At 38.1% G+C, this 27,103-nt stretch overlaps 1 protein-coding gene across 2 annotated transcripts in view; it reads right to left on the bottom strand.

Moving 5' to 3' along the window:
• The window catches only part of MPP7 (MAGUK p55 scaffold protein 7), an 80,619-nt gene that overhangs the window by 38,621 nt on the left and 14,895 nt on the right, over positions 1-27,103 (bottom strand). The window contains exons 2-3 of one of the 2 annotated variants that reach the window (XM_063303478.1): positions 22,514-22,643; positions 9,748-9,866 (exon numbers count right to left, since the gene is read on the bottom strand). In XM_063303478.1, the coding sequence (XP_063159548.1) occupies positions 9,748-9,866; positions 22,514-22,550 (156 nt within the window). In that variant the 5' untranslated portion in view covers positions 22,551-22,643. The remainder of the gene's footprint in view (positions 1-9,747; positions 9,867-22,513; positions 22,644-27,103) is intronic. The other variant, XM_063303479.1, reaches the window with a different exon arrangement.

The raw sequence follows: 27,103 nt of genomic DNA, 5'->3' as shown, positions 1-27,103 counted from the left end.
GATCCTGCATTATCTCTGTCAAGGTCATCTTCCTTACTCTCTACACATCCTGAGTAGTATCTGGCCAATGAAAATACTTGTGGAGCCGTTGTCTGGCCTTTCTTGCATACCTAGATGTTCAGCACAAAATGTGACATGCACAATCTGTATTACCTGAAAACTATTTTTTTTTTTGGCCCAATTAGCTGTTTAACTAGCCTCGCTCAAACCCCCATGTTTGGGGCCACCGCCTTCTACAGAGTTTATTCTTCTGGCTGAATTGTACCCCCCACTGACCCCTTCTTCATTTTCTGTCTCTCCTCTTGCTTCTACCCTCCTCTATTCTAGAAAGTTCTTGGTTTGTAATTCTTTCTGAAAATAGATACAGGCCACAGTTGGTGATGGTACAGAAGGTGTCAGTATTAAGAGGGAGAGAATTCTGTGTCTGAGTTCTTTCTTCATCCACCCTAAGTCTGAGCAGCAGAGCTTCCTGCATTTCCAGCCTCTTTATTCTATTTATGTATTCTATTTCTTTTAAGCTCTGGTCCAAACACATACTGTTGTATCAGCTCCTATTGCATATTTTCCCACAACCAATGAATCTTTTATAACTCCCATCTCATATAGCCCTCTTTCATTTTTTCACCCTACCAATAATCTGGCCACAGGTATTTTAAAGGAACTTTTGCACCCAAAGTCCCTTAAATTGACATAGCTCTTTGGAATCATAGCTTTCTTATCAAATAGATCTACCTTTATTAATGATAGTTTCTGAGCAGCTTTCACTGGAGTCAAATTAGCTTTTATTTAATAATTTTATTTAAGTGGGCTGTAAATAGGCTCTTTTAATATATTATTGCCTTCCATAGTACTAAATATATATTCCTAATTTGGTAATTCCAATGGATATATGTTTTCCTAAGGCCAGGAGTCTCTGAAATGGCTTTGTGTGTGTGTGTGTATATGTGCTTTATGCAGTCAAATATATAGTTTTGATATTGGACTCAGGAACAGTCTCTGACTTTTTATTCAGTTTCTTGGTCAAGTTTCAAGTTAGCATCCTGCTATAAGAGAAGAAGATAATATTCAAATAAATTGATGCTTTCCAATATTTTACAGTAACTCTCCTAAGCCATTTTCCAAGAGTTCTTGAACAAATTATAAAATTGCAAATGTGTCAACAAGTCTATAAAGATTGGGAACCTCTAAGAGATTGTTACTTCCTCTAAAATTTCCCTAAGCTTAACAGTAGTTAAAGCTCTCATTGATTTTAACCGCTGTGTTAACCACTGATTTAATCATATCAGGATTTGAATTCTGAATTTGAAGCTCCTTTGGAAATTCTGGTTAGCTGTATTTATAAAATTATAATCAGTAGAAATTGTTATACTGAATCTTCTGCTTTAACACTATAGAACATTACTTTTGGGACCATAGCTTTATATGCCAAATGGTACTATGCTTTATTGTTAAAAGTGACTCTTCCCTTCTCATTAAATACATTTGCTTTATCTGACCTGCAATATTATTTTGCATTTTCCTTTCAAGTTTCAGTCTTAAGATATATCAGAACTGTTGGATCTAGACACAAAATGCAGTTCAACTTTTGAATTAATAGTAAAGTTATGCAGAATACTATTCTATTTTTGCAAGTGCAGAGTTTAAACAGTGTTATAAACCCCCTGCTCCTTGGACAGTCCCATTAAAAACAAAATATTGGTCTTTCTGAAAGAAACTGACTTCTTTGTTCCTCACATAAGAAAATAAAGCAGCTATTATTTGAGATTTCAGAGACTTCATTCAAGTGAATTTTTTTGGTTAATAAGTAGAAAAGGTTTTGATGACTTTGCTCATAGGAAGAGGTCCCCATGGTGGATAGAGGAAATTCAGATTAAAGCCAAACAATTTACCCTTCCTCCAAGATAAATTTCTCCATGCTTTTAGAGCCAAACTCCCTGTTCAGCTACTGAAAAAAGAATTTTCAAAATTGGATGAGGTTTTGTTGTGTACTTTAATCTCAAGTTTCTTAGATCTTCGACATTTTCAAGGCATTCAAAAGTCAGAAGAGAAACTCTCGTCCTGTCTTTTTGACATAAGAACATGAGGTTCTACAGCAATCCTGTTTTTATAAATGCAGTCCATAAACTAAAACCTGAGGTCCTTGAACAGCTATCCAGGGATACCACGCTCTCTTTCTTTAAATAAATTAAATAGCTCAAAATGCATCTTTCTCCTACATGTTCATATATCGTTGTTTATTAATTACCATATATGCAACCCACTGTCAGAACAACTTGAACACAGACTGGCTCAAGACTGGAAAAGGTGTGTGGCAGGGCTGCACTGCTACATCTATTCAATTTATATACAGAGGCAATTTTGAGGGAACTTCAATTTAGACAAATCAGAGATAGCAATAAAATTAGGCAGCAGAAAGTTTAATATTCTAAGATATACAGACAACACCACTCTACTGGCAGAAAATGAAGAGGATATAAAATAACTTATCCTAAAAGTCAAAGCAGAAAGTAAAAAAGCTGGATTGCATTTACACGTCAAGAAGATTAAACGAAGTTGCAAAACGTTGGAAAGAATGGAGAGATCTAAATCTATGAAGTCTCTGAAAGCTGGATGTAACTGAAGACAAAGGTGCAACCATAAGTGTTTTGTGCTTCCATTCATGAAAATAGGAAAATAGCCGTGGTGTAGTGCATCTTCCATTACGGGGGGGGGGGGGGGATCAAGTAAAACAGAGCCTTGGGTAATGGAAGTGACAATAGACCAAAGCATATTCTGTTAAAATACAGTAACTCCAATATTTTAAAAACTATTTTATGGTGACTCACACTGCCTCCAAATCTCAGTTTAATTGCCAACTGTTACATAGATTTCAGGGCCAGAGACTCTCATTTTAGAACCCAATTTCATTTTAGCATCTCAAAAAGAAGATCTAATGTGAGCTATCATCTTAAGTATTGTAACCAAAATGGTGAAGATGAAAAAGAAATGATATCACTTTTGGTAACTTCCACACATAACAGATAATTCATATGCTATTCACATGATGGGCACCCTCTTAGAATTACTATTTTTTTAAATCTAAAAAGGTCATCGTATTTTTTGCCTTGGAAACCAATTTATAGACATGTTCAGAACAGGCAATGCAAGACCAAGTTTTATGACATGGATCTTAATCTGGGGTGTAGCAACAGAAACATCCAAAACACAAAACCAAGACAAGACAAGACAAAGGTATGCATCTCATATCACAGTGCTTCAATGCCCTTCAGAGGGAAAGTAGAAGTTACAATCAGAAATGTAACATACAGGTTTTACAGTTTACAATTCCTTAGCTTCTTGTTAGATGTTAGGATGAACGGGGACCACATGTCTAGTAAAAATAAAGTAAACATCCCATGCCACAATTGACAAATGAATGAAAGTTTGAAGATGATCTTTATGACATCATGTCATCTGCATAGCAAATATGTTCAGCAAAATTGTTAAGATAGTTATTTTAAAACATTGCATTTCAGACATTTCTTAACAAGAATAACTGCGAACTGAGAGAACAGAAGCCTGACAAATACTTGCTTTGTAACTTTTCCTCACACTCCAAATGAAAAGGACTGAGTGATAAAGATGATGTAGTGCATTGGATATATATAAATAGTAAAATACAACAGCAGAATAGTGAGATAAAAGTGTGATACAAAGTAATAGCATCAAGCTTCTTCAAGTACAAGAACTACAGTGTAGTTGATAAATATGTTGAGAAGAAATTATGAGCACTCAGACTTGATCTTCCACAAAACTGATTCTCTCTGTATTTTCAGCAGTACTAAAGAAGGTATTTATGACTGTTAATTGGCACTGAATGCAACTGGAATACCGAATTTACCATGACATTCTCTGAGGAATGATTTGTTTTTACATTTTGAAACAAGCATGCTAAATAGAAAAAGGTACTGTTTAAGTTCATGTCTACTCTGAGCCTTTGGGGGCTTTATCATGTAATTAGAGAAATTCATGTGGGAAAGATCTATCACCAGATATTAGTTAGGACAGTAACACAAAACTTTGGGGTTCAGAGGCAGTGGGAGGAAAACTCTAAACACATCCTATGGATGGGCTTTACAGATTATCTACTAGATTACCATATAAACTCTCTGGTGAACAAGGTTTGGGATTAGATATTACAGTTTAGTAGAATTCATGCACTACTATTTATATTTCCAGTTCCCATGTCATTCCTCAAATTGGAATCCCAACAATCCTGTGGCAACATGAATATGCAAGAGCACGCTTTAATTATAGTTTTAGGATATAACTTTAATCAAAATGACACTTTGCCACATAAAATGGACCTCAAGTGAATAAACTTCTCATAATCCAGAATAAGTATTGGTCCAGCCAGATCATTTAACCTTTATTCATGACAAAACATTATTCATAAATAATTTATAAATATCTTTGCAGACTATAACTGTATTTTATAATCTATTTTATTTTATTCTTTAGATTTATATCCCACTTTTTGTCCTGTTCAGACTAAGCATCATACAGGTTCTCAAAGAATATTCTTTATTAAATAACTATTTACAATAATTAAGTCCTTGATATGCGAGACTGGATTAAGCAAACCCAACTGGGCTGACTGAATCCGACTGGAACAGAAAGGCTGGAGGCAACAGTTCTCAAACTGGAACAGTACTGGAACGACACTGAGGCTGAATCTCTGACTCACTGAATCTGGGATCAGGACTACGAACAACAGACAGGGATGAACTGAAGACTTGGAGCAGGACTTGAACTTCGAGCAAGGTTAGATGCAGCTGGGGGTTCTAGACAAGGCTGGGTACTCTGAACTGAAGACTTGAAGACAAGGCTTGAAACTGGAGCAAGGCTGGACTCGGCTGGAATCCCAGGACTAGACTGGATTCTCTGGACTGGAGGCTGGGAGCAAGGCTTGGGACTTGGAACTAGGCTGGACTTGGCTGAAATCCCCAGACCAGGCTGGATTCTCTGGACTGGAGACTTGGAGCAAGGCTTGGGACTTGGGACTAGGCTGGACTCGGCCGGAAACCCCGGACTGAGCTGGCAACCAGATCCTGAACACGATAGGTGTGAAATTCCTGAACACAACGGAGCATGCAAAGTGTGGGTGCGCAGGACTGAAGGCAAATAGTGGCGCTGGAATGTCAAGGCTTGCCCACCCTGCTGAGGAGATTGCGGAGTTTCACATCTGGAAGCAAGGCGAAGGCTGCTGGGCATGGCTGACGCTGATTCTTCATTGGCAGCAGACGCAGGATTCAATTCATCTTTGGAGTGTAGCTCAAACACTGGTTCCTCTTCAGCCACAGATGCTGACTCCGACATAAGGACTCTTCTCCCGAAGCTGCAGGCTTAGAGGATCGGTTGTCTCTGGCAGCTCGCTCTTGGCGTGGCTGCCTTTGATCCCGATCTTTGGTGCACTTGGAGTCTCTTGCACCCAATCGGGCTGCCTTCTCCTTTGCGCACTTTTCAGCCCGTCTCTGGCGTGCACTGATTGGCGTATTCAAATCCTCCTCCAAATCTCACCCAATCAGCGTTGTGGATTCTTCCCGCTCTGCTGAGTCATGCTGGAGTTTCATTTCTCCTATTCCAGCCCGGTAAGTTTCCAATTCCTCCTCTGACTCGGAATTAGTTTCATTTCCCGAGTCAGAGGCAAGCTTGGTTCTGACACTTTTTTGTATAGCAGCTCAAGCTGACCATGCATATTCTAAGTGTAATGAACAAATGGCAATGCCAATGTTTGTTAATTTATTTTTTTCAGATTTCTATCACTGCCCATCTCCCCCAAAAGGGGACTCTGGGCGGTTTACAATGTTGCCAGTTTTCTGAGATATGTATAGACATATATACTCTACAGAACCTTGTCAATGGTTCCAGCTTCTAAAATTATTTTTGGAAAGGCAAAATTATTAAGGGACTAAAGCATCTCCTCCATGAGAAATATCTACAGGGTACTTTTGTTTTTAACTATGTTTTTTTATCGATTGTTGTTACCTACCTAGAGCCAAGCAAACAAACAAATATGGTTTAAGCTTGAAGCCTACCTCTCACATTGTAAGATGAAACTAAATACAAGAAATTCTGAATTAATGAAAAGAAGTACGTCTATGTGCATGGTTAAATTGAGAAATTTGCTGTCATTAGATGACTATCAGTAATTTAGACTATTTAAAAGAACACCAGACAAATTCACCGAGGATCAAGATGTTAATCTCTCAATAGCTACTAATCCAAACAGCTGTTTTCTACCTCTCTGATCACAGAGGGCATACCTGAAATACCATTTGCTATGGAACAACACTGGAGGAGAACTACTGCCTCCTGTCCATGTTTATGAGGCTCCTGAACACAATTAAGTGGCCACAGCTGACTCTTACATTGTCTGACTGTTTGGCAGAGAACTACTTTCTTCTTGAATAACCATAATTTCTTGGTGACTGCAAGCAAAATTGTATGGAGAACCAAGTCAGGACTTTTGCTCACTTCTATCAGGATTCTTCAGCAATTCAAATATGCTGACCAGCTCTCAATTTACTGCCAGTGCTTCTTTTTAGGGAATATATAATGTTCCAAGAACATTTGGACTTGATAGATTGCACAATCTTGTTCACTGAAATAGAGATATGCAATGCAAAACATGATTAGTACAGGCACTAATGAATGTTTTCCTAATTCTAAACAGCAAAGAGTGATATTGTACAGTATTTCAGAAGTCTGACAATGCTCCCTGCAGGTTCTGTTTTCATACTAAGATAGAATAATAATAAAAACTTCATTGATGGCAACAGATTGCATTAGAAACGTGAATGCAGACTGAAGCTAGGATTTACTTGTGACTGTAACTTCTGGGGATTAGCCTATTATTGTATGGTGCAGAAGGCAAAGATGCAACGGATACTTTTATTTGTACCATCTGACAGATTGCAATTTAGCTACTTCTCAGGGAAGTTTACAAAATTAAGATGAAGAAACTAACAAAACTAATAGAAAACTAGCAAAACCATCATAGCAGCAGATTGTTTAGTGCCATCTCTTTTATTATTCTTTCAAAGATTAAAAATTAAATGACTATGTAAATAACTATTTAGGACAAAGACACATAATTTGACATGGGCAAATGTTCCAAAAACAGAACGTTTCCATCAAGATCAAGCCCCCATTTTTGGTTATCATCTACCTCACCTCAGACAGTCTGGCATGCAGAGAAGGGGAACTGAATATTATCTAAAGCAGATTCTTATAGGAGTGGGAATTATTATCTATTTTGGTTCAAGGCAGGGCCTGATCTTAACAGTGCAGGCTGTGCATTTTACTCCCTATGGCAAAATAGAACCTGATGTAGAACAAATTAAAAACAACTTCCCATATATCAGAAAAAGCATATTGTCTCCATTTCAGACCAAGCTTCTTTTCTCCACTTTCATCTAATTCATTCCGCTAACACCAGATAAAACAAACCACCACAATTTGTATAAGTCAGTAATTTTTAAAAATTATTTTGATTTGAGAAAAGATGAAAAAAGCCCATACAATCATACATTTTGTGTACTAAACAAAAAACTAATTCTATATTTCATGTCATGTTATAAAATTAAATTAGTAACATTTAAATTAGTTCACTTAACCATGGGAAAAGTGGGACACTAAATATATAAACCAATATATGCTATCCAAACGTCTGAATAATTCCCCATAGGAGTTTCATCAATAAATACAAAAGGTGAAGTAAGGTCTTCAGACCTTTATATAAATGAGAAAGATGTCTTTAATCCTTTACAGCCATACAAATATGCAATAGCCACTTCTGTTGTCATTCTATTTATTAGATTTGTATCTGGGCTTATACCTTGAAGCTCAGGATGATGTACTGTACATAGACACACCATTCCCTCTTCCATTTTTCCCACAGAAACAATCCTTTGAGGTTAAGGCGAGCTAAGAGAAAATGACCAGGCCTGAAATTAACTAGCAAGCCTCCATTGCTGACTATGGACTTGAACCTGGGTCTCCCCAGTCCTAGTTCTACACTTTAAGTACTACAGCACAGTGGCTCTCATCACTGTTAGTTTCCAAATCACTGATATATAACTCACAAGAAGATACGTTTCCCAAATACTAGTGAATCTGCCAGAACAAAATTAAAGTGAAGTAACTTCTATCTGAAAGAGTCATTATGGTACATGACTGTATCATCTGAACGGTTCCATTTTGAATACGCCATCTCCAACAATTAGCTAAATCTCCCATTTTTTTCAGAAGTGGCTTTTCCAGATTAGCCTTCTACTGAGTATTATGTTAACTTTTAAGAAAAGTTTTAAGCATTTTAATGGTTGGGGTTCCCATATAATGAGTAAAGCATCTGGCCAGATGGAGTTAAAGATGCTTAGACATCTTCCTGATGCAGTAATATATCCAAAAGCATTCCATTACTGCAACCTGAGAAAAGATTTATCAACCCAGAACATCCTAAAGCTACTTATTCATATTTTTAAAATTGTCTTCTGGCAGGAATGCAGCCATAAATATTGCCTTGTTACTTCCAGGATCATCAACTTCAGGTGAAACCTGCCAGCCAATATATGCTAGTCAGGAGAGAGCTCTGTGGGGTCCCATCACCTGAAAAGTTAGGAGACCTAGAAGATGGCCTTCTTAGTAGTAACCCCTTCACTTTAGAACACGTTGACACCTCCCCCCCAAGTTAATGTTAAATTAATGTTCAGGAAGGCAGTGAACACTGTGCTCTTCCACAAGGGTTTTGATGAAAACTTCAGTTAGGCCAACAGTAGTATGAGGCTTTTGTGAGATAATGCTTTTGTTATCGTACTTTTACAACTGTAAATTCACTAGAGTTCCAAGACTAGACAACATACAAATAATTTATAAATACGTATAAAAATAAATCAGCAAATAAAGAATTGCCACAAAGAAAACTTTTTCCCTCCCTGTTTCCTTCTATATAAACATGCAGATGTTTTTCAAGAACCCAGGGGCCCCAAATTTAGTATAAAATCAAAGTAGAGGACTTGCCTTACACAAGTCTCTTACAAGCTCAGTTTCCAATTTCTAAACTAAAAGCTTTGTGAAAATTATGTGCACAAGAACTGTAAAGAATTTTGCAAATTATGAAGTACAATATACATGAATAGCTACCATTTTTGACTACACATATCTATTAATTACTTCACTAAGCTTATTTGATTCATACAAGTTTGGTATATTTATATACAAAACACAATCTTCAATGGATGCAAGCCAATTAAAGAACCAACTGTAATTTCAGTTCATTTTGTTAAAGGAAATTATTTTAAATTAATGTGGCTACTGAACAGTTGCCATACTTTACCTCAAAAATATATGCCATCTAATTTTTGCTGTGAACATTTATTTATTTAAGCTAAACTCCAGGCCTTCAATGTTGACCATGAAGGAGTCTCAGATTTCCTGCTACTAATTCATGCTACCTCGTTCTAAACAAGGGCAAACATCATATGTTTGTTACATTAATGTATTCTGCCAAAACATCACTATTAAATGAAATCATTGCAATATTTTTGGTAGAAACCTTTAACAACTTCCATCCCTCACAGAAGCACAGAAGTGAAACAAGGCTGTTTTGTTTCCACAAAGCAACTGATTCTTGGTATACTAGAGGTTGCTCAAAACGTTTTTCCATACATGCTTCTCAAAAAGAATGAGTATTTCAATGTGGTTTACCTTTACCAGAGAATGAAGGCTTTTTCCACCAAACATATCCCAGAGGAAGGTCAGGTCTTCTTGATTGTCCACATGTGGCTGCAGCTGGGCTGGCAGTGAAGCCAGCAGCTCATACAAACCTATAAAGTGAAAATAAAACATGAAGTGAAAATTAGAGTTGATTTCATTAATTTCATTTAGTCCTCTGGTGTAAGTTGCTGCTTTACACCACTTTATACTGAGACAACAGAGGGTATGGAAATGCCTAATAAAGCAATGAAGCGAGTTTTAAAAGCAGCGTGAGATCTGGATTAAAAAAGAAACTACTAGCATGGTATTTTTTTACTTTATTAACAGTGGCTAAAATATCTGTGGCAATGTATTTATTTAACACTGAATCAAGAATTCATAAAGCTTTTTGGAAAGGGACAAAGCCCAGAAACACACGCATTCCTTTGCTTAATCGTTATTCCAGTTCCCTTGATGTTAGAGTGAAATGAGTCATGAATAGGAAAAACATCCTTATAAGTATAGAAAATGGATAGGCTGGTCCCTTAAAAAGGGTTTGCGGTTTTTCTAAATACTTCTCACTGATACATGGCTTTTTAAAATGGTCTTGGGTGTAACAGATGCATAGATAAATAAGCTCTTGAACAAAACTTTTATATACTTAAGTTGTCTTTTCTTAAAAAGAGTGCACCTGCATAGGATTTCTCCAAACTTCTTCACAGAGATTAAAGCCATGGCTGCACCAGTTGTTTGGGTCACATCCCATGGCAATTTCTTGGGACAGACAGTAGCAAATAGGTACAATAGCAGAGAGCATAATATTATCCATCAAATGGCTGTCCGAGAAACATTAACAATGTGATTTCCAGAAGCCTTCCCGCCAAGAGTTGGCCTAGCAGGAGCAAACATCAATTTCCAGCATGATTATCCAGTGGGAATTTTTGTGGCTAAAAGATGCAATACTTCCCTCGCAGAGATGGCAGACATTAATAACTTTTTGGCTAATCCAATATAGATATCAACTATTTTTCTTTCATTCATTGTGGCAATCCCAAATATACTCTCTAAGACAGTGTTTCCCAACGTTAGCAAATTTAAGAGGTGTGGACTTCAACTCCCAGAATTCCCCAGCCAGCATGGCAACTCTTAAAGTTGCCAAGGTTGAGAAACACTGCTCTAAGATGTTAAGTCTATTAAACAAGTGTGACTTTTTCAAAGCAGAGGCTTATGATTAGACTAGGCATTATCCACCACAGCAACAGCTTTCCAAAGTGACCACCAAAGAAATACCTTTCCAAATTATTGCCTATTAAATGATATTGTATTACATTACATTGATTTTATTAAGTTATACTGTCTATTAAGGTATATTCAGTGATCTATAAATGGGATCATTTCTGGTTAAAGACTATAGCTTAAACACTTGAGTCAACACTGTTGCACAATTTTTTGAGGCATTAGATGATTGTTCTAAAATTAAATACAGAACTTTTTGGAACCAATGTACTGTTTTCCTGTCTTCCTGTTGTTATTTAATGAAATATGCTAGGGGAAAAAAAATCCTTCCAGACATAATTCTCTATGGGCTTTTGTGAGGCAGTGCTCATATTTCAAAATCTGATTTATTGTAAACCTACTCTTCTTTATAGTAGCTTTTAAGCATAAAAATAGAAGGCTCACATCGCTGTAGCTGTTCCTGAATATAAAAAGCACTGAATCTACATCAAGAACCTCTCCCAACAGCATCTGCGCTAAAAGATCACAGGTTCAAACCTCAGGTCAGCCAAGTCACTTACAGAAGCAAAGCACTAAGTGCAAAGTTTATGTATGAGGTATAGGCAATGGGGTGCCTTCCATCTGTTTCAAATTATAGTTTTTGTTAAGGCTTACTCAGCATGGCAATTGAAACTCACAAAATAGCTGGAAGGTACTAGATGGCCAAACCATGCATCTAGCGCATGGATACTACTGGAATATTTCAGAGTAAGAGGGAGTCGCATTTGTCTGAAATGTGTGATGCAACGTCCACTTCCTGCAGCAGTTTCTAATACAGCAAGAACTCAGCAAAAGGAAATATTGGAGACTGCTTTTCTTTTCTTTTTTTTACAAAAGTAAGTAATCCCTGCAGGCAAAGAATTCTTCCTCCCTCATCAGCTTAAAAGGGTCTGTAGATAGGTCCTAAAGTGGCTCCAACCTACTCACGTTCTTCCCTCGGTGCCTTCCCTACCTGCTTGGCATTTTACTTCTAAAAAAGCAATTCTCTTTTTAAAAAGGGAAACTAATACTCAGCAAAGCAAAGGGCCAAGCTGCAGAAGCAGAACTTTAAAGAATGCCCCCAGGACCCAGATGTTGGCTTTATTAGAAAATAAAAATGAATGGCAGCTGCAGCCCAGTGTTTGTTTGGCATTTTATCCACCTCCCTGTGAAAAGTATGAAAAGGGGGGGGAAAGGGCAAAAGTAATAAGAAGTATCCTGAGGGACGGGGTGACAGGAACTGTTTTGTTAACCACTGCTTGTATCTGGCCCTATTTGTCATGAGCACCATTTGTGCAAGATCAAGTCTTTTCAATTCTTTGAAAGGAAATAATAATAGATTAGCAAAGTTAAGTGTTAAGAGGATATTGCTGTTGGAACCAGAAAACAGGAGATCCATTTTTAAAGCTTTGCAAATGCACGGCCATTGCTCAGAAGCAGGCTGAACAAACAAGACGTTTTAGAGCACATCCAATCTCCTGTGGTTGAGCACTGCGCAGATGATGAAGCAAACTCGTTCATCGTTACTGATGTTTTCAGTGAGGAAATAAGAGGCTCTCCACAAGGGGGGAAAAAAAAGGAAGCGATGAAGCCACTGCTCTGTTCTGTGAATTTGTATTTGCCTAAAATTAATTTAACTGTTGTGGATTTCTGGTTTGGTGAAATTAGTAATTCCTAGTCGCATTTATAGGTCTAGAGTTTTAAAGTTCTCTAAGGAGAGGTAGTACCTGTTAAAGTAATTTAAGTTTCTGGTGTAGACTTCCTCTCTAGCAATGTTCTTTCCCCAGGGAACAGTTCCCATTAGCAACTTCACAGAATCTTTTTCAGAACAACAGTAATAAAATCCACCCAAATGTTTGAGAATGGCTTGTTAAACACAAGACATAGTCGTGGCATATTTTATATAACTAAGCCCAGTTTCAAATGTTCACTCTGTTTTGAAGATTTCTGGCCTGAATTATCTAAAATGGATTACACAAATAATTACTATGATTCAAAGAATCATTGAATATTAGAGTTGGAAGGGCTATCACAGGTCATCTAGTCCATCATCCCATGTTCAATGCATAAATCGGCTAAATCATATATGAGAGCCATCCAACCCCCATTTGAAAATCGCCAGCAAGTCTTTATAAAGATGTTGAATAACACTGGATCAAAGACTTCCATATCCAAGGGCACAAGTTTTTTTCACAGATATTTGACATCTTTACATACAAAGCCACTCCACTTCTCTTTTTGTTGGATGTAATCCTTTTGAACAAGTAAGATTTGGGGGGAGTGGCAGGTGGACTGATTGGATATGCTGCACTTGAATTTATGCATGGCATCTACAGGGAAAGAAGGTGCCGGGGAAATCCAGGAGCAGGGCTGGTGGGCTGTTTGAATTTAAGCATGGCAGCAATGACTATAAGGAAGATGCTAGAAGAAAGATCAGAAGAAGGGACGGGCGGATCATTCAGGCATGCTACGCGTCAATCTAATTATGGCAACAGAAGAAAGGTAAGGTACTAGGAAGATTGGCAGGCAGGGTGGCACACAAGCTATGGAGAGAAGAATGGGAGAGAAGGGCACAATGCATTATCCTTGCCTTACTCAATAATAAGCCCCTCTTGGAATATCCAAAATGTTCCATGTTTCAGTTCTCTAGACCATGACCTATTTGGAATGATTTGACCAAACTTCTAAGTGGTAATGTATCTGATTGTTGCACAAAACACAAACATTTTCTGGTCCACGCACACTCCTAGTTGAAGTCTTAACGCTCCAGAAAACACCAAGTGGTCTTCTTGAATAAACCCATGAGTAATATGACAGCAAGAGTGAAAAATGGCCAACATCCTGACAAATGAGGCTGTCTTTTTTTTTTTTTACATAATACAGAATGGTGTTTATCATTTTGTCATGGGTGCCAGCGAGTTGTCCTAGTTGTTGTTATAATACATCAGCCAAGCTAACCTCTTGAGAGCAAATCCAGTCCAGAGTCAAGATGCACGAAAGACAAATGCCAGGGATGTTCTTGTAGCTAGGATTCTGTCACACCAGGAGTTATGAAGGTCTTCATGGACTAACGTGTTCCAGCAGCCTTGGTCCACGGCATTCCCTTAATACCAGAGACTCTTGAACTCTGTCTGAGAATAGCTGATCTTAGTCAAGCCTGGTTTTTTTAGATTACTCCTGACTAGCCTTGTTTGGTCAGAAGTCTTTTAGCATATCTGAACACCTGTACTCCTTTCTCTTCTGACTTTCAAACCACAGATGGTAGTATTCTCAAATACAGGCTGGAGGAGGCTCCTGTCTTTTCAGAATCTACTAGGGATGGCAGGGTCTGTTACTGACTCAGCATAGCTGCTAAAGCTTGGAAGTACCGAGTTTTGCTGTTGGAATTTCTTCTCCTGGTTCTCTTCCTCATCTGAGGCATATTCTTAACAGGATCATGACTCATTTCTAAACTCACAATAGTTAAATGTAAATACAGTACTGAATAATGCTGTTGCATCTGTAATTCAGACATATAATATACATTTCTTCATCCCAAAGAGAATACAGATTTTACGTGAGGGATACCTCTTGCTCATATTCAGAGGAAATTATACCGCCCCTCCCTTGGTGGAAAGAGAAAATCTGAGTCATTTTAAAAGCAAAGGAGAAGCTGGGAAACCTGCTATTTTCAAAAGTAATAGGTACATGCTCTATTCTACTGTCTTTGTGCTAAGTTAAAACTGCCTTTATTACTATGTACAAATTAGGAAATTCTGTTTCAGGTCAGCCTTTTATCCTATTTCAGGCAAATTTCAGAAGGTCTAGTATGGTTTTGTTGTCACTGTTGTCATTAAGCATCTTCTTGTGATAATAACTGGAAGCCACCCACCACTTTATTGGGGTTTTGGGATAGAGAAATCCTATTCAAAGTAGACCAGTGGCATCTTGTGATCTGCCAGGAGCATTATACCTTCTTTTGTTAATTTTCCTTTGACTCAAGCTGCTGTTATTCTATCATCTGCACAGCTCTAGAGTTGATCTCCTTCACTACAGAATGTTTGCATTTTGGATATTTAAATGTAATGAACTTTGTATTTTCTCTCCTCCTTCTTGCAATAAAATTTGATTTTGTTTATCTTTTGTGAGATCAGACTATTTCTCAAGGCAGGGTTTAAATCCTCCACCCACTTCTAATCTAAGCTTCTAATCTATATAGCCAAGAGTTTGCATTATAGACATTCCTTTTTTTTTAACCTTTTATCACCAAAAAAGAAGTGCAGGGTGTGAGAGCCTTATCTCACTCATATTATTCAAACAGTGGGATCAGGGGAAAGACCCCAAGTGATAAACCCCATGCAATACAACTAGTGGCAGGGGGTCCCAGATAGCAGGGGGGACTAACTAGACCCCAAAGCAGGATGACCTAGAGCATGAAGACCCAGAATGCTTGAGAGAGAAGTTTGAGATCTCCAGCCTTTCACCTTATAGACTCAGCTATCCCATTACAGAAGTTTTGAAACAACAAGCCAACAAGGCAGGCTGCATTTCTGCATATCTTCTATGCTTTTGCCAATGCTACATTTTCATTAAAGTTATCTAACTCAACAGTATTCAGAACCAACAAGGCAAGGAAGATATATAGGGCGTGACTTCTGGAATGTTTTCCAACCTTTCTATCAGCAATGGTGGTAGGGAGTGTCTGTATTTTCTGCTGTGTTGCTGTGTAACATGCTATGTCTATGAGCATGCATGCACTGCTGCTGTCCCCTCACATTGCCTCTGAGGCTGTCTGCATCTGTGTGCACCAGGAAGCACAGAATGGGCAGTGTAAGCTCAGCTTTGGGTCATGTGGCTGGGGAACTGGTCTTAGAATGGGGGGAGCGAGCAGCATTTTGAGCTGCCGCCCAACGGCCTCTCCCACAGGGGTACTGAGGGGATTTTTTTCACCCACAGCCCTGATAAGGTCTGGCCCTTTTCAATCTCAATTTTGCTTTCGCCAGCTTCTGCCACCATACCAAATTTGGTCTCATTCTGTTCGGTTTTTGTAGTTACCCTGCTGTCGGACAGAGAGTCCCAAGTCCCTTTTTCCAATATTTGGTTGACTTGGAAAAATGAGATTTGTATTCACACCACTCCCAGGATTTTCTGAATTTTTAATTCATTCACAGTCCAGAAGCTAGTTTAAATCTCACATCAAAATGTAGCTACCCAAAGCTGGAAAGCACATTTCAAATTCTTAAATGTCCACTTTCGTTTTTAGAAATCCAAACAATCAGCTACCTGAAAGGCCCTCAGTCATCTCACCACAAATCTGACCAAGGCTGAACCTATCCACAGTCTATAAATTCCTAGTGAGGCAGCTGCTTTTATGTAAGCCTATTAGCTTCTTATTAAGTTGAAATGAAAATAAACAAAATGAACTTTCTGGGTCAGCACATAATTTGTCTGATGGATATTATTGTGCATGATTTGAATCCCACTTTAAGCAACATTAAACCTACCCTTGACTACATTTTTATCAGGTCTTCAATATATAAACTATTAAACAAAACCAAACTTCATTGTTATTTATACCACTGAGACATAGACTGACAGCTTTCTTAAAAAATGTAATCCAGTAGTGGCAGATTGTAAGTTTGATAGTATTTTGAACATTCCCCAAATATTTTTTAGCTTCATATGTCACAGAAAATAGTTTACTATATGACAACTGCTTTTTTTGTTAATTAAATTTGAAACTGAAACAAAGAAATATTTGGTTGTTAACAGCAATTTATATGCTGCCCACTCAAACAGATTCTGAGTGGCTCATATAAAACTGCAAGTATAATTAAAATAATACAGGTAAAAAGAATCACCCCAAGCAATGTAACTCAAGCACCAAACTAGGCTTTTGGTGCTTTTTGAAACAGTAAAGTCCTGTACCAACTGCACTTTCTGAGTAGAGCCCAAATGTGCCCCCAAGTAGAACAAGGTGGAGCAATCCACTCTTGAGGTAATTAAAGAATAATTACTGGTAGTCCTCGAGTTACAATGGTAATTGGGATGGGAATTTCTTTCATTAAGCGATGTGGTTGTAAAGTGCGACATCAAGTGACCGCATTGCTTAGCTATGGCAATCCCTGCAGTCCCAGTTGCTGTCATTAAATGAGGATCGTGGGTTGTTAAGTGAGCACCTGCCTGCCAGCTTCTAACAACCAAAGTCAGTGGGGAAGCCAGCAGGAAGCTGCAAGTCCCAGGTGCCTCATAAACAGGCCAGCAGGCAGGTAAGTGGCTGCTGCCAGGCAGGAAAGAGAGTGAGGGGATGCGCAGGTGGCTGGGGTGGCATGGCACAAGTGTGGTGGGACTAGGGGTGGTTGCTGACAGGTGGGGGAGGGTATGCAAGTGGCTGGGGAGGGTGCACGAGTGGCTGGGGAGGTGCAGTGTGAGTGCAAGGCTCAGGGAGGGTGTGCAAGTGCCCAGAAAGGTGCATCACAAGCGCAGAGGGGCTGGGGGAGGGTGCACAGGTGGGAGAGACTTACCTGAGCAACTTGCAACCTTCCCTGCCGGCTTCCCATTGACTTTGCTTGGGGGAAGCCGGCAGGGAAGGTTGCAAATTGCGATCACGTGACTACTGGACACTGCAACATGGTAAGGTGCAAACCAACTGCCAAGTGCCCAGATCGCGATCATGTGACTGTGGGGATGCCAGGATGGCCAGTACTTCAAGGACCAGTTGTAACTACCACTCATTCAGCACCGTCGTAACTTCGAATGATCTCTGAATGAGTGGTTGTTAACCAAGGACTACCTGTATTGCTAAACCCTCTCCAAAAATGACAACTAGCTGATCAGCTGAAGCTAAGCAAAAGATTTTGGTATGGGCTTCACCTGCTGATTCACTAGGATTTCAGTAATTTCATCCTTACCCACAAAGCCTTGTTCTGACTTCCATATGTGGAGCCTGAATCTAGTTATATATTAAACATCACTGATTACTAGTCACACAGTCACATCTATTTTACATTTTTAGTTTATTAATAGTTACTGATGTGCCCATATAAAATGAAATGTTTTTACAGATCAGCTAGATATGAGCTCACTAATATTCCTAAGGAATATGCAGTGGAGGTGAAGAATAGATTTAAGGGACTGGACTTAGTAGATAGGGTCCCGGAAGAACTCTGGACAGAAGTTCGCAGCATTGTTCAGGAGGCGGCAACAAAATACATCCCAAAGAAAGAGAAAACCAAGAAGGCAAAATGGCTGTCTGCTGAGACACTAGAAGTAGCCCAAGAAAGAAGGAAAGCAAAAGGCAACAGTGATAGGGGGAGATATGCCCAATTAAATGCAAAATTCCAGAGGTTAGCCAGAAGAGATAAGGAATTATTTTTAAACAAGCAATGCGTGGAAGTGGAAGAAGACAATAGAATAGGAAGGACAAGAGACCTCTTCCAGAAAATTAGAAACATCGGAGGTAAATTCCAGGCCAAAATGGGTATGATCAAAAACAAAGATGGCAAGGACCTAACAGAAGAAGAAGAGATCAAGAAAAGGTGGCAAGAATATGCAGAAGACCTGTATAGGAAGGATAACAATATCGGGGATAGCTTTGATGGTGTGGTCAGTGAGCTAGAGCCAGACATCCTGAAGAGTGAGGTTGAGTGGGCCTTAAGGAGCATTGCTAATAACAAGGCAGCAGGAGATGACGGCATCCCAGCTGAACTGTTCAAAATCTTGCAAGATGATGCTGTCAAGGTAATGCATGCTATATGCCAGCAAATTTGGAAAACACAAGAATGGCCATCAGATTGGAAAAAATCAATTTATATCCCCATACCAAAAAAGGGGAACACTAAAGAATGTTCAAACTATCGAACAGTGGCACTCATTTCACATGCCAGTAAGGTAATGCTCAAGATCCTGCAAGGTAGACTTCAGCAGTTCATGGAGCGAGAATTGCCAGATGTACAAGCTGGGTTTAGAAAAGGCAGAGGAACTAGAGACCAAATTGCCAATATCTGGTGGATAATGGAAAAAGCCAGGGAGTTTCAGAAAAACATCTATTTCTGTTTTATTGACTATTCTAAAGCCTTTGACTGTGTGGACCATAACAAATTGTGGCAAGTTCTTAGTGGTATGGGGATACCAAGTCATCTTGTATGCCTCCTGAAGAATCTGTATAACGACCAGGTAGCGACAGTAAGAACAGACCACGGAACGGACTGGTTTAAGATTGGGAAAGGAGTACGGCAGGGCTGTATACTCTCACCCTACCTATTCAACTTGTACGCAGAACACATCATGCGACATGCTGGGCTTGAGGAATCCAAGGCTGGAGTTAAAATCTCTGGAAGAAACATTAACAATCTCAGATATGCAGACGATACCACTTTGATGGCTGAAAGTGAAGAGGAACTGAGGAGCCTTATGATAAAGGTGAAAGAAGAAAGTGCAAAAGCTGGCTTGCAGCTAAACCTCAAAAAAACCAAGATTATGGCAACCAGCTTGATTGATAACTGGCAAATAGAGGGAGAAAATGTAGAAGCAGTGAAAAACTTTGTATTTCTAGGTGCAAAGATTACTGCAGATGCTGACTGCAGTCAGGAAATCAGAAGACACTTAATCCTTGGGAGAAGAGCAATGACAAATCTCGATAAAATAGTTAAGAGCAGAGACATCACACTGACAACAAAGGCCCGCATAGTTAAAGCAATGGTGTTCCCTGTAGTAACATATGGCTGCGAGAACTGGACCATAAGGAAGGCTGAGAGAAGGAAGATAGATGCTTTTGAACTGTGGTGTTGGAGGAAAATTCTGAGAGTGCCTTGGACTGCAAGAAGATCAAACCAGTCCATCCTCCAGGAAATTAAGCCAGACTGCTCACTTGAGGGAACGATATTAAAGGCCAAACTGAAATACTTTGGCCACATAATGAGAAGACAGGACAGCCTGGAGAAGGTGCTGATGCTAGGGAGAGTGGAAGGCAAAAGGAAGAGGGGCCGACCAAGGGCAAGGTGGATGGATGATATTCTAGAGGTGACGGACTCGTCCCTGGGGGAGCTGTGGGTGTTGACGACTGACAGGAAGCTCTGGCGTGGGCTGGTCCATGAAGTCACGAAGAGTTGGAAGCGACTAAACGAATAAACAACAACACCTCTTGATAAAAATAGCAAATCAGTATTCCACAAAACTGCATTGTAATATTAATCTCTGTTAAAATATTGCTAGTTTAGATCTTTTGGAGATGAGTAAATCAAGTCCAAGTCCATGCCACACACCCTGGGACTTTTCATAATGGCTCTGCTATAAAAGATGCTAACAGACAAAAGATCCTTTAAAGATCTCCCTAAATTGCTGTGGTTGCACTTTAGCTATGAAAAATCCTAAAGAAAAAGAAAGGCCACCCACAACATTTAGAATACTCAACATTTATGGTACCCTAAATCTAACTTCCTCATTAGAAGTTTTCATAAAATCTTGGAAAGGCTAAATGGAAATTTGAGAGCATAAGGAAGATGCTTTGCCTATTACACTTGCAGAAGAATTATAACAGCATGTATCTTTATATATATATTTCAATAATTAAATATACATATGCATCTAGAATTACTGTTTATTTAAGAAGAAGAAAACAATAGGATCTTTGAATCTTTTTTTAGAACTGTTTCAGCAACTTAAGTCACAAAATCCAGCTCACTGACAGAACTATAACAGCAAAAGAATTATTACATAGTTTTTCTGCTACTGAAAATGTACTTTATCTGGACTCAACATTTCCAACAATGCCTCTTCTAAAAGCCTGAAGGAGTTTGGCATGAATAGGACATGTAGCTTATGGAAACCATTTCTTTAGATAAAGGGACTTGCTGGGGACAGGGTGAGGGCTCAGAGGTCAAAATATAGTAGCACATGGAGCTATAAACACTGTCTATACTACATCTAAACTACTGGTTTCTTGAATGATATTTTACTGAATACATGGACACCTTTGCATACTTGGAAATGTGTAGTAAAATATTTCTTACAAATACTGGAAAATGACCAACACAAAAAATATTTTCCAGTTTTAGTTTCTGTTACTACTATTTTCTACCTAAGACTGAAAGTTCCTAGGAAAAGAATAAATGGCTAAAAAATTGGGGAAAGTGCTCACGTGGTAAACTACTCAGTCCAGATGCTCAACATTCTTGACATCAGAATGGAAAAATTTACTATTAGTCTAGAGAAATTTAATATCACCATTTTTGTCATATCCTTCATAGCTTCATTATTAGAACAAGTCTGTGGAAGCTATAAAGTAGAGCTAAATGATAAAAAAACATGGTCATTTTGTTCCATCACTTTTACATATTACAATCATGTCAGAGGGATTTTAAATCAATACAATGACAAGTGGGTATCTCCTTTTACTTGTTAATTTACTACATTTTTGAACCATAATGCCAGGCTAATGCTTCAATGTTACTGTAACTTGTGGTAATGAGCTCAAAAGAACATATCACTAAGTTCACTGAAGTTTTACTGAATTAACCGATCAAAACGCATCAACCTTTAAATTTTCCACTTTCACATAGATTAGCAGAAATTCAATTAATAATACCTATCTCAGAAAGGTTTAAGATGACTCCCGTTTTTCAGGATGCTGTACAACCTGAATATGAAACATTATTATCTGGAAAGAAATCCAAAGATTCCAATGACAATTGCTAGAGATGCTTCTGTCTAGAGGATAAATATTTATTTTCTAAAATCCACAAATGTTTTTTGAAAATGTTGAACCGTATTATTAAGTTGTAAGTCATAACTATGGGACATTATTCATAATGCTGTAATTACAGAACAACCACCTGTTAAGAAGGTAATAGCAAGCCATCTCTATATCGTTTCTAAGGAAACTATACAGACAATCAAAAAATTTTGTATTTGAAGTTCTTCAAATCTGAAATGCCCCAATTTGAATGCAAAACAGCTATTCTAAGCATTGATTTGATCATTCTGGAAATGTTTTGAGCTCCAAATGGTTCAAATTTTAAATGTATTGTGCATGCCTAATGGACATTAGTCATTAATCAGCACCACTCAAAAATGTGGCTTGAAGCAGATTGAAATTTACTTGATTTAGGAAAGTGATTAACACAGTTAAAATACAGCATGACTTAGGGGATATGTAGCATTATTACCAGCCGATTTTTCTTAAACGTTTAGCTAATTCAAATTCTTTAACATAACAGGCAGAAGAAAATCATACCAAACTTGTTTCATTTACCAGGACTGGTTTCTTATACAGAAAACCCAATAAAGCAAAAAGATCCACGTATGGGAGACTGTGTCGGCAGGAACTTGATATACATTTGAACACATCTAAGTATGGATGCACACTTTATTCCCTGCCTACATTTCTGTTTACCTAGAGATATTGGACTAATATGCAGATAGCTACACAGGTCTTAATAACTAGTAGTTATCAGCTACTAAACTAATTACTAAACTACTAAACAACTAGTAGTTAAGAGTTACTAAACTAATTAGCTAACTGCATGCAGAAAACCAGCACCCCTACCTGTATCTCCACCAGATCCAGTTGATAAAGCTGGCATCGTTCAGAACTTCAGCCAGAAAGCGGTGGTGAGTTTCACTTCAACTGCTGGCAGACACGTTCCCCAGTAAGGTTTGGGCAATTTCAAAGTGCCCTGAAAAGAATATAAATATGAATAAATAAGATGACTAAAAACTGCAAGTGACTATACGTATTAGCAATTTGAAATACATTTCTTTCAATTATTACAAGATGTTATCACAGAACCTTAAAAGACAGTATGCATTATTCATACACTGTTTCTTTTACTCATGTGTATGGATAGATGGATGGATATGGTGTGTTTAAGAACATGTCAGGAAATTTTGATTTAAAGAGATGATATCCCAACACCACCATAAACAACTGCCTGTTATATTCTGTCTGTTTTCAACAGCAGCTTTTTGGCAAGCCATTTAAGAACAAGCCCCTGGGATTCAGGTACTGTAATTAGTTTACTACTTTCTAAGAGGGCTCCTGGAAAAGATTTTTTGGTACAATCACCTTGTCCCATTCTCAGAATTTACTGGAAGTTGTATAGGTGAACTATCAGGCAAGGACATTAGAAAGCACCAAGGAACGTATTGGTGGGCCAGGTCAAAAACAATTACTACAACTCCTACCACTAAAGTAGACTAAAATATTAACGTACTTCTAATATGTAGTTTATACTGACTGAAATCTTCTAGGTAGAATAATCACAGCATTAAAAATGAAGCCAAAGACATGAGGATTTTTTTTGGCATGCTGACAAAAACTAAGAACATATATCCCCAAGCTAACTCTAGCATTATTGTTCTCAGGTGAGAGTACAATTTGATTTTCATGTTATGATGAAAAAATGTAGTAACATTAAGCATGTCTTTAGTATATTCCACATATATTTTCCGTCTTCCCATAACAGATTACACTGCAAGCTTAAAATAATTAAGTTTGTAATTTAGCCACTGTTATATTGTATGATTAGCACTAAAGCATTATTTTATGAATGAGGTTCCTTATTTGTTGTATACTGTTTCCAGACAAGTACTAATACATAATTTGGGGCCTTCCTAAAAAGTTAGCTTCAGCATCTAAGTCTTCCAACAGCCTCTAAAATTGTTAGGACTTATTTCATATCATGCAACTGTTTAAAAAGCAGAAGTTAAAATATTTCAACTTGAGATTTTATTTTAAATAAGATTACAGAATATTGAAGAGGCAGATGCACTGTGCTGTGGATAATTAAGTATGTTTGCTTGTATGTCCTTAATTCTGCATTGAGTTATGGCTGTTATGCACAACTCCATTTATTCAACCTTGTATGAATATCTCTACAGATTAAGTTTTTAAAAGCCACTTGAAGTCAGGCCAAGGACACAGTGTACAGGCATTGCAAAGCATCAATTCAGTTTTTCTAGTGTAAATGTAATATGCACATAGCAAAGCCAAACAAATAAAATTTAAAACTTGGACCCAAAGTTATAGTTATTAAGGAATCAAAATACTAATTGAAGCCAACCAGCTTTTCATTATTTCTCACTGGATTGTTCATTAGCTTGTTAACTGTCTCTGGGTTCTTTCCAAAGTTAATCATTAAAACTTAATTTAAAATGAAAGTCCTATGAATTTAGAAAATAACTAGTATTAATAAGAATATATGCCATTTACCTTTTTTTTTTTGCTTTCCAGTGGTTAAATTCTTTAATATTGCCTTTCAGAACCTCTTATATTCAAGAGATGTGTGGTATGTGGCAATGTATATACAGTGTATTGAAAATAAATGACCTGGTAAAATCATTACCAGTAAAATGCTTAAAATGAAAAAATATTTTTCTCCACAAAACTTGTAAGTTAAGTTACATTTTTCAGTGAAGCCTGCTTTGGTGGAACTGGTTTTAAAATACTTGGTAATTTTGCAGCAGAATACACCTTACGGTATTGCTGAATACTGCATGGAACTGATTTGCTGCAACACAGAAATACCAGCTGTAATAGTATGTCCTATGAGGGATTACCAAATATTCTTCAAATGAAGTTCAATCCATCTTTCCATAAAAACATAGCCAAAACCCAGGAACGTAAAAGGAATATCAAGTGCACCTGAAGCATTTACAATGCCCAACAGGCCTGTTAAAACCAGCCATTTAAAGGGCTTAAAAAAAAAAAGAAATCTCATTATTCCAGTTGTACCTTGTTTCTATATCACACTGTATCAGATTCTTCTGGCAGCTCCCATGTGGAAACAGTGAAATATGTGAAGTCCAACAGAATGTTGAATTTCCACCAGGCCCTTAGTAACCTCTCAGGCTCCTGTAGCACCTGTGCCACCTAGTGGTTATGTGGGTTGGTGCAGCATCTTCTTATAAAACAATAGTTGGAAGTGGCTGTTCAGGGCAATGGTCCTACCCATTGCTCAATGGAGGAATCCAAATGAAAGCATCCTGATGATTTGGATTCCATCTGAATACATCCAGAGAAGGAGAGTTCATCTCCCTTAAGATCTGATGCAACAGTTGATCAGCTGTAAACACTGCATAGTTTTTTCTCTAACATTCAACTGGAATCTGCTTTCCAGAACTTAAGACCATTACTTTGTATCATTCCCCCTGGGATAATAAAGACCAGGTTGCAGCCTTCTAGAAGACTTGAAGAGTGCCAGCATATCTTTCCTCAGTGAACTTTTATTTAGGATATCTTATTTTTTATTTTTTGATTGATTATGTGCCATCAAGTCATTTTCAACTTCTAGCAACCACACATATAGAAAGACCAGATAACCTTGTCTTTCAGGTCTTCCAACGTGCATTCATTGCCACTATAACTGAGTCCATCCACCTTGCTGCTGGTCATCGCCTTGCCTTCCACCTTTCCCAGCACTAGAGCCTTCTCCAGAGAGCTAGGTCTTCGCATAATGTGTCCAAAGTAGGATAATTTGAGTGAGAACTCTGGGTTGATTTGTTTGATGATCCATTGGTTTATTTTCTTGTCTGTCCATGGTATTCTCAGATGTCTTCTCCAAAGTTCAAAGGTGTCAATACTTTTCCTATCCTGCTTCTTCAAAGTCCATTTTTTGCTTCTGTAGAATGTCACAGGAAATACTATGGCTTGCATGATTCTGATCTTTGTAGATATAGGCGCATCATGGCATTTGAATATATTTTCCAAGGCCTTCATGGCTGCTCTAACAAGTGCTAGTCTGCAGTGTATTTCTTGACTGCTTGTTCCTTTACTGCTGAGGGTTGATCCTAAAAGGCAGAAGATACCCACCACTTCGATATCTTCACTGCCAGTTCTAAGGCTGGTAGTTCTACCTGTTGTCATTAGTTTGGTCTTCTTTATATTTAATTTTACTCCAATTATTTAACTTTGCCTCTTAACTTTTTTTTACCAGAGCTTGCAGATCTTTGGCTATCAGGGTAGCATCATCAGCATAGCACAGGTTATTGTTGTTTCTTTTTCCAGTTTTAAAATCACTCTCATCTTCTTCCAATCCAGCTTCCCTTAATATATAGTTGGCATATAGACTGAATTAATAAGGTAGAATATACAGCCTTGTCTCACTCCTTTGCCAGACTGGAGCCAGTCTGTTTCACCATGTTCTGTCCATACTGTGGCTTCCTGACCTGTATATAAACTTCTCATGTGGACAATGAGATGTTCTGGGATTCCCATTTTTCTGAGCACATTCCACAGCTTGACATGATCGACACAATTGAAGGCCTTATTATAGTCAACGAAACACATAGTGACTTCTTTTTGGTATTCTTTGGCTTTCACAATTATCCAATGTGCATCAGCGTTAACATCTCATGCTTCTAAAACTTGAACATCTGTCATCTCTTTTTCCATGTAGGGCTCTAATCTGTGTTGGATGATCCTAAGCATTATTTTGGTAGTATGTGAAATTTAGTATATTGTATGACAGTTTGCACACTGTTAAGTCTTCTTTTTTTGGCATGTATATTACCTCTTCCAATCTGTGTCATTCTCCAGATTTGCTGGCATAGCTTGGTTAGAACCTTTACTGATTCCTCTTCTGTTTTACTGCCTTTTCATTTCATAAATTTATCTACACTTTTTGTCTATTTTTTAATATTAATCTTTCTCTCTCCCTCTCTTTTATCATAGCAATTTCACAAATATATCAGGCTGAAAGATTATACATATGATCAGTCAATGAGCTTTGTGGCTGAATAGGATTTGACACTGGATTTCTACAGTTCTTGCCTGACACTCTAACCCCGAGGTGTGGTCCATCTGATAAAGTCCAGATATGTGAATTATAATGCATATAATCCTTACCTATTATCCACAATGATTGGAGCTGATGAACCCCTGACATCTGGAACAATGAGATCACCAGATGCTTTATCCTTTCTCTAATCCAGGGATGGTTTATCCTTTCTCTAACTCTCTAACTATCCTCAGTAAATGTGGACTGTAATTCCTGTTATCCCAGCCAGTAGCCTAGGTGGAGGAAGCCTGCTCCAACTTTCAACTCACCGACTCACAATAATATAACAATGTTCTACAATTTCTATAGCCCTCTTCATTCCCTTCTTCAAAACAAATGGACACATACTGAAAGTACTC

Source organism: Candoia aspera, chromosome 4, assembly GCF_035149785.1.
Source record: "Candoia aspera isolate rCanAsp1 chromosome 4, rCanAsp1.hap2, whole genome shotgun sequence".
Lineage (NCBI taxonomy): Eukaryota > Metazoa > Chordata > Lepidosauria > Squamata > Boidae > Candoia > Candoia aspera.
Note: the sequence above shows the minus strand (reverse complement) of the source record. Positions and strands in the feature narration are given on the sequence as shown.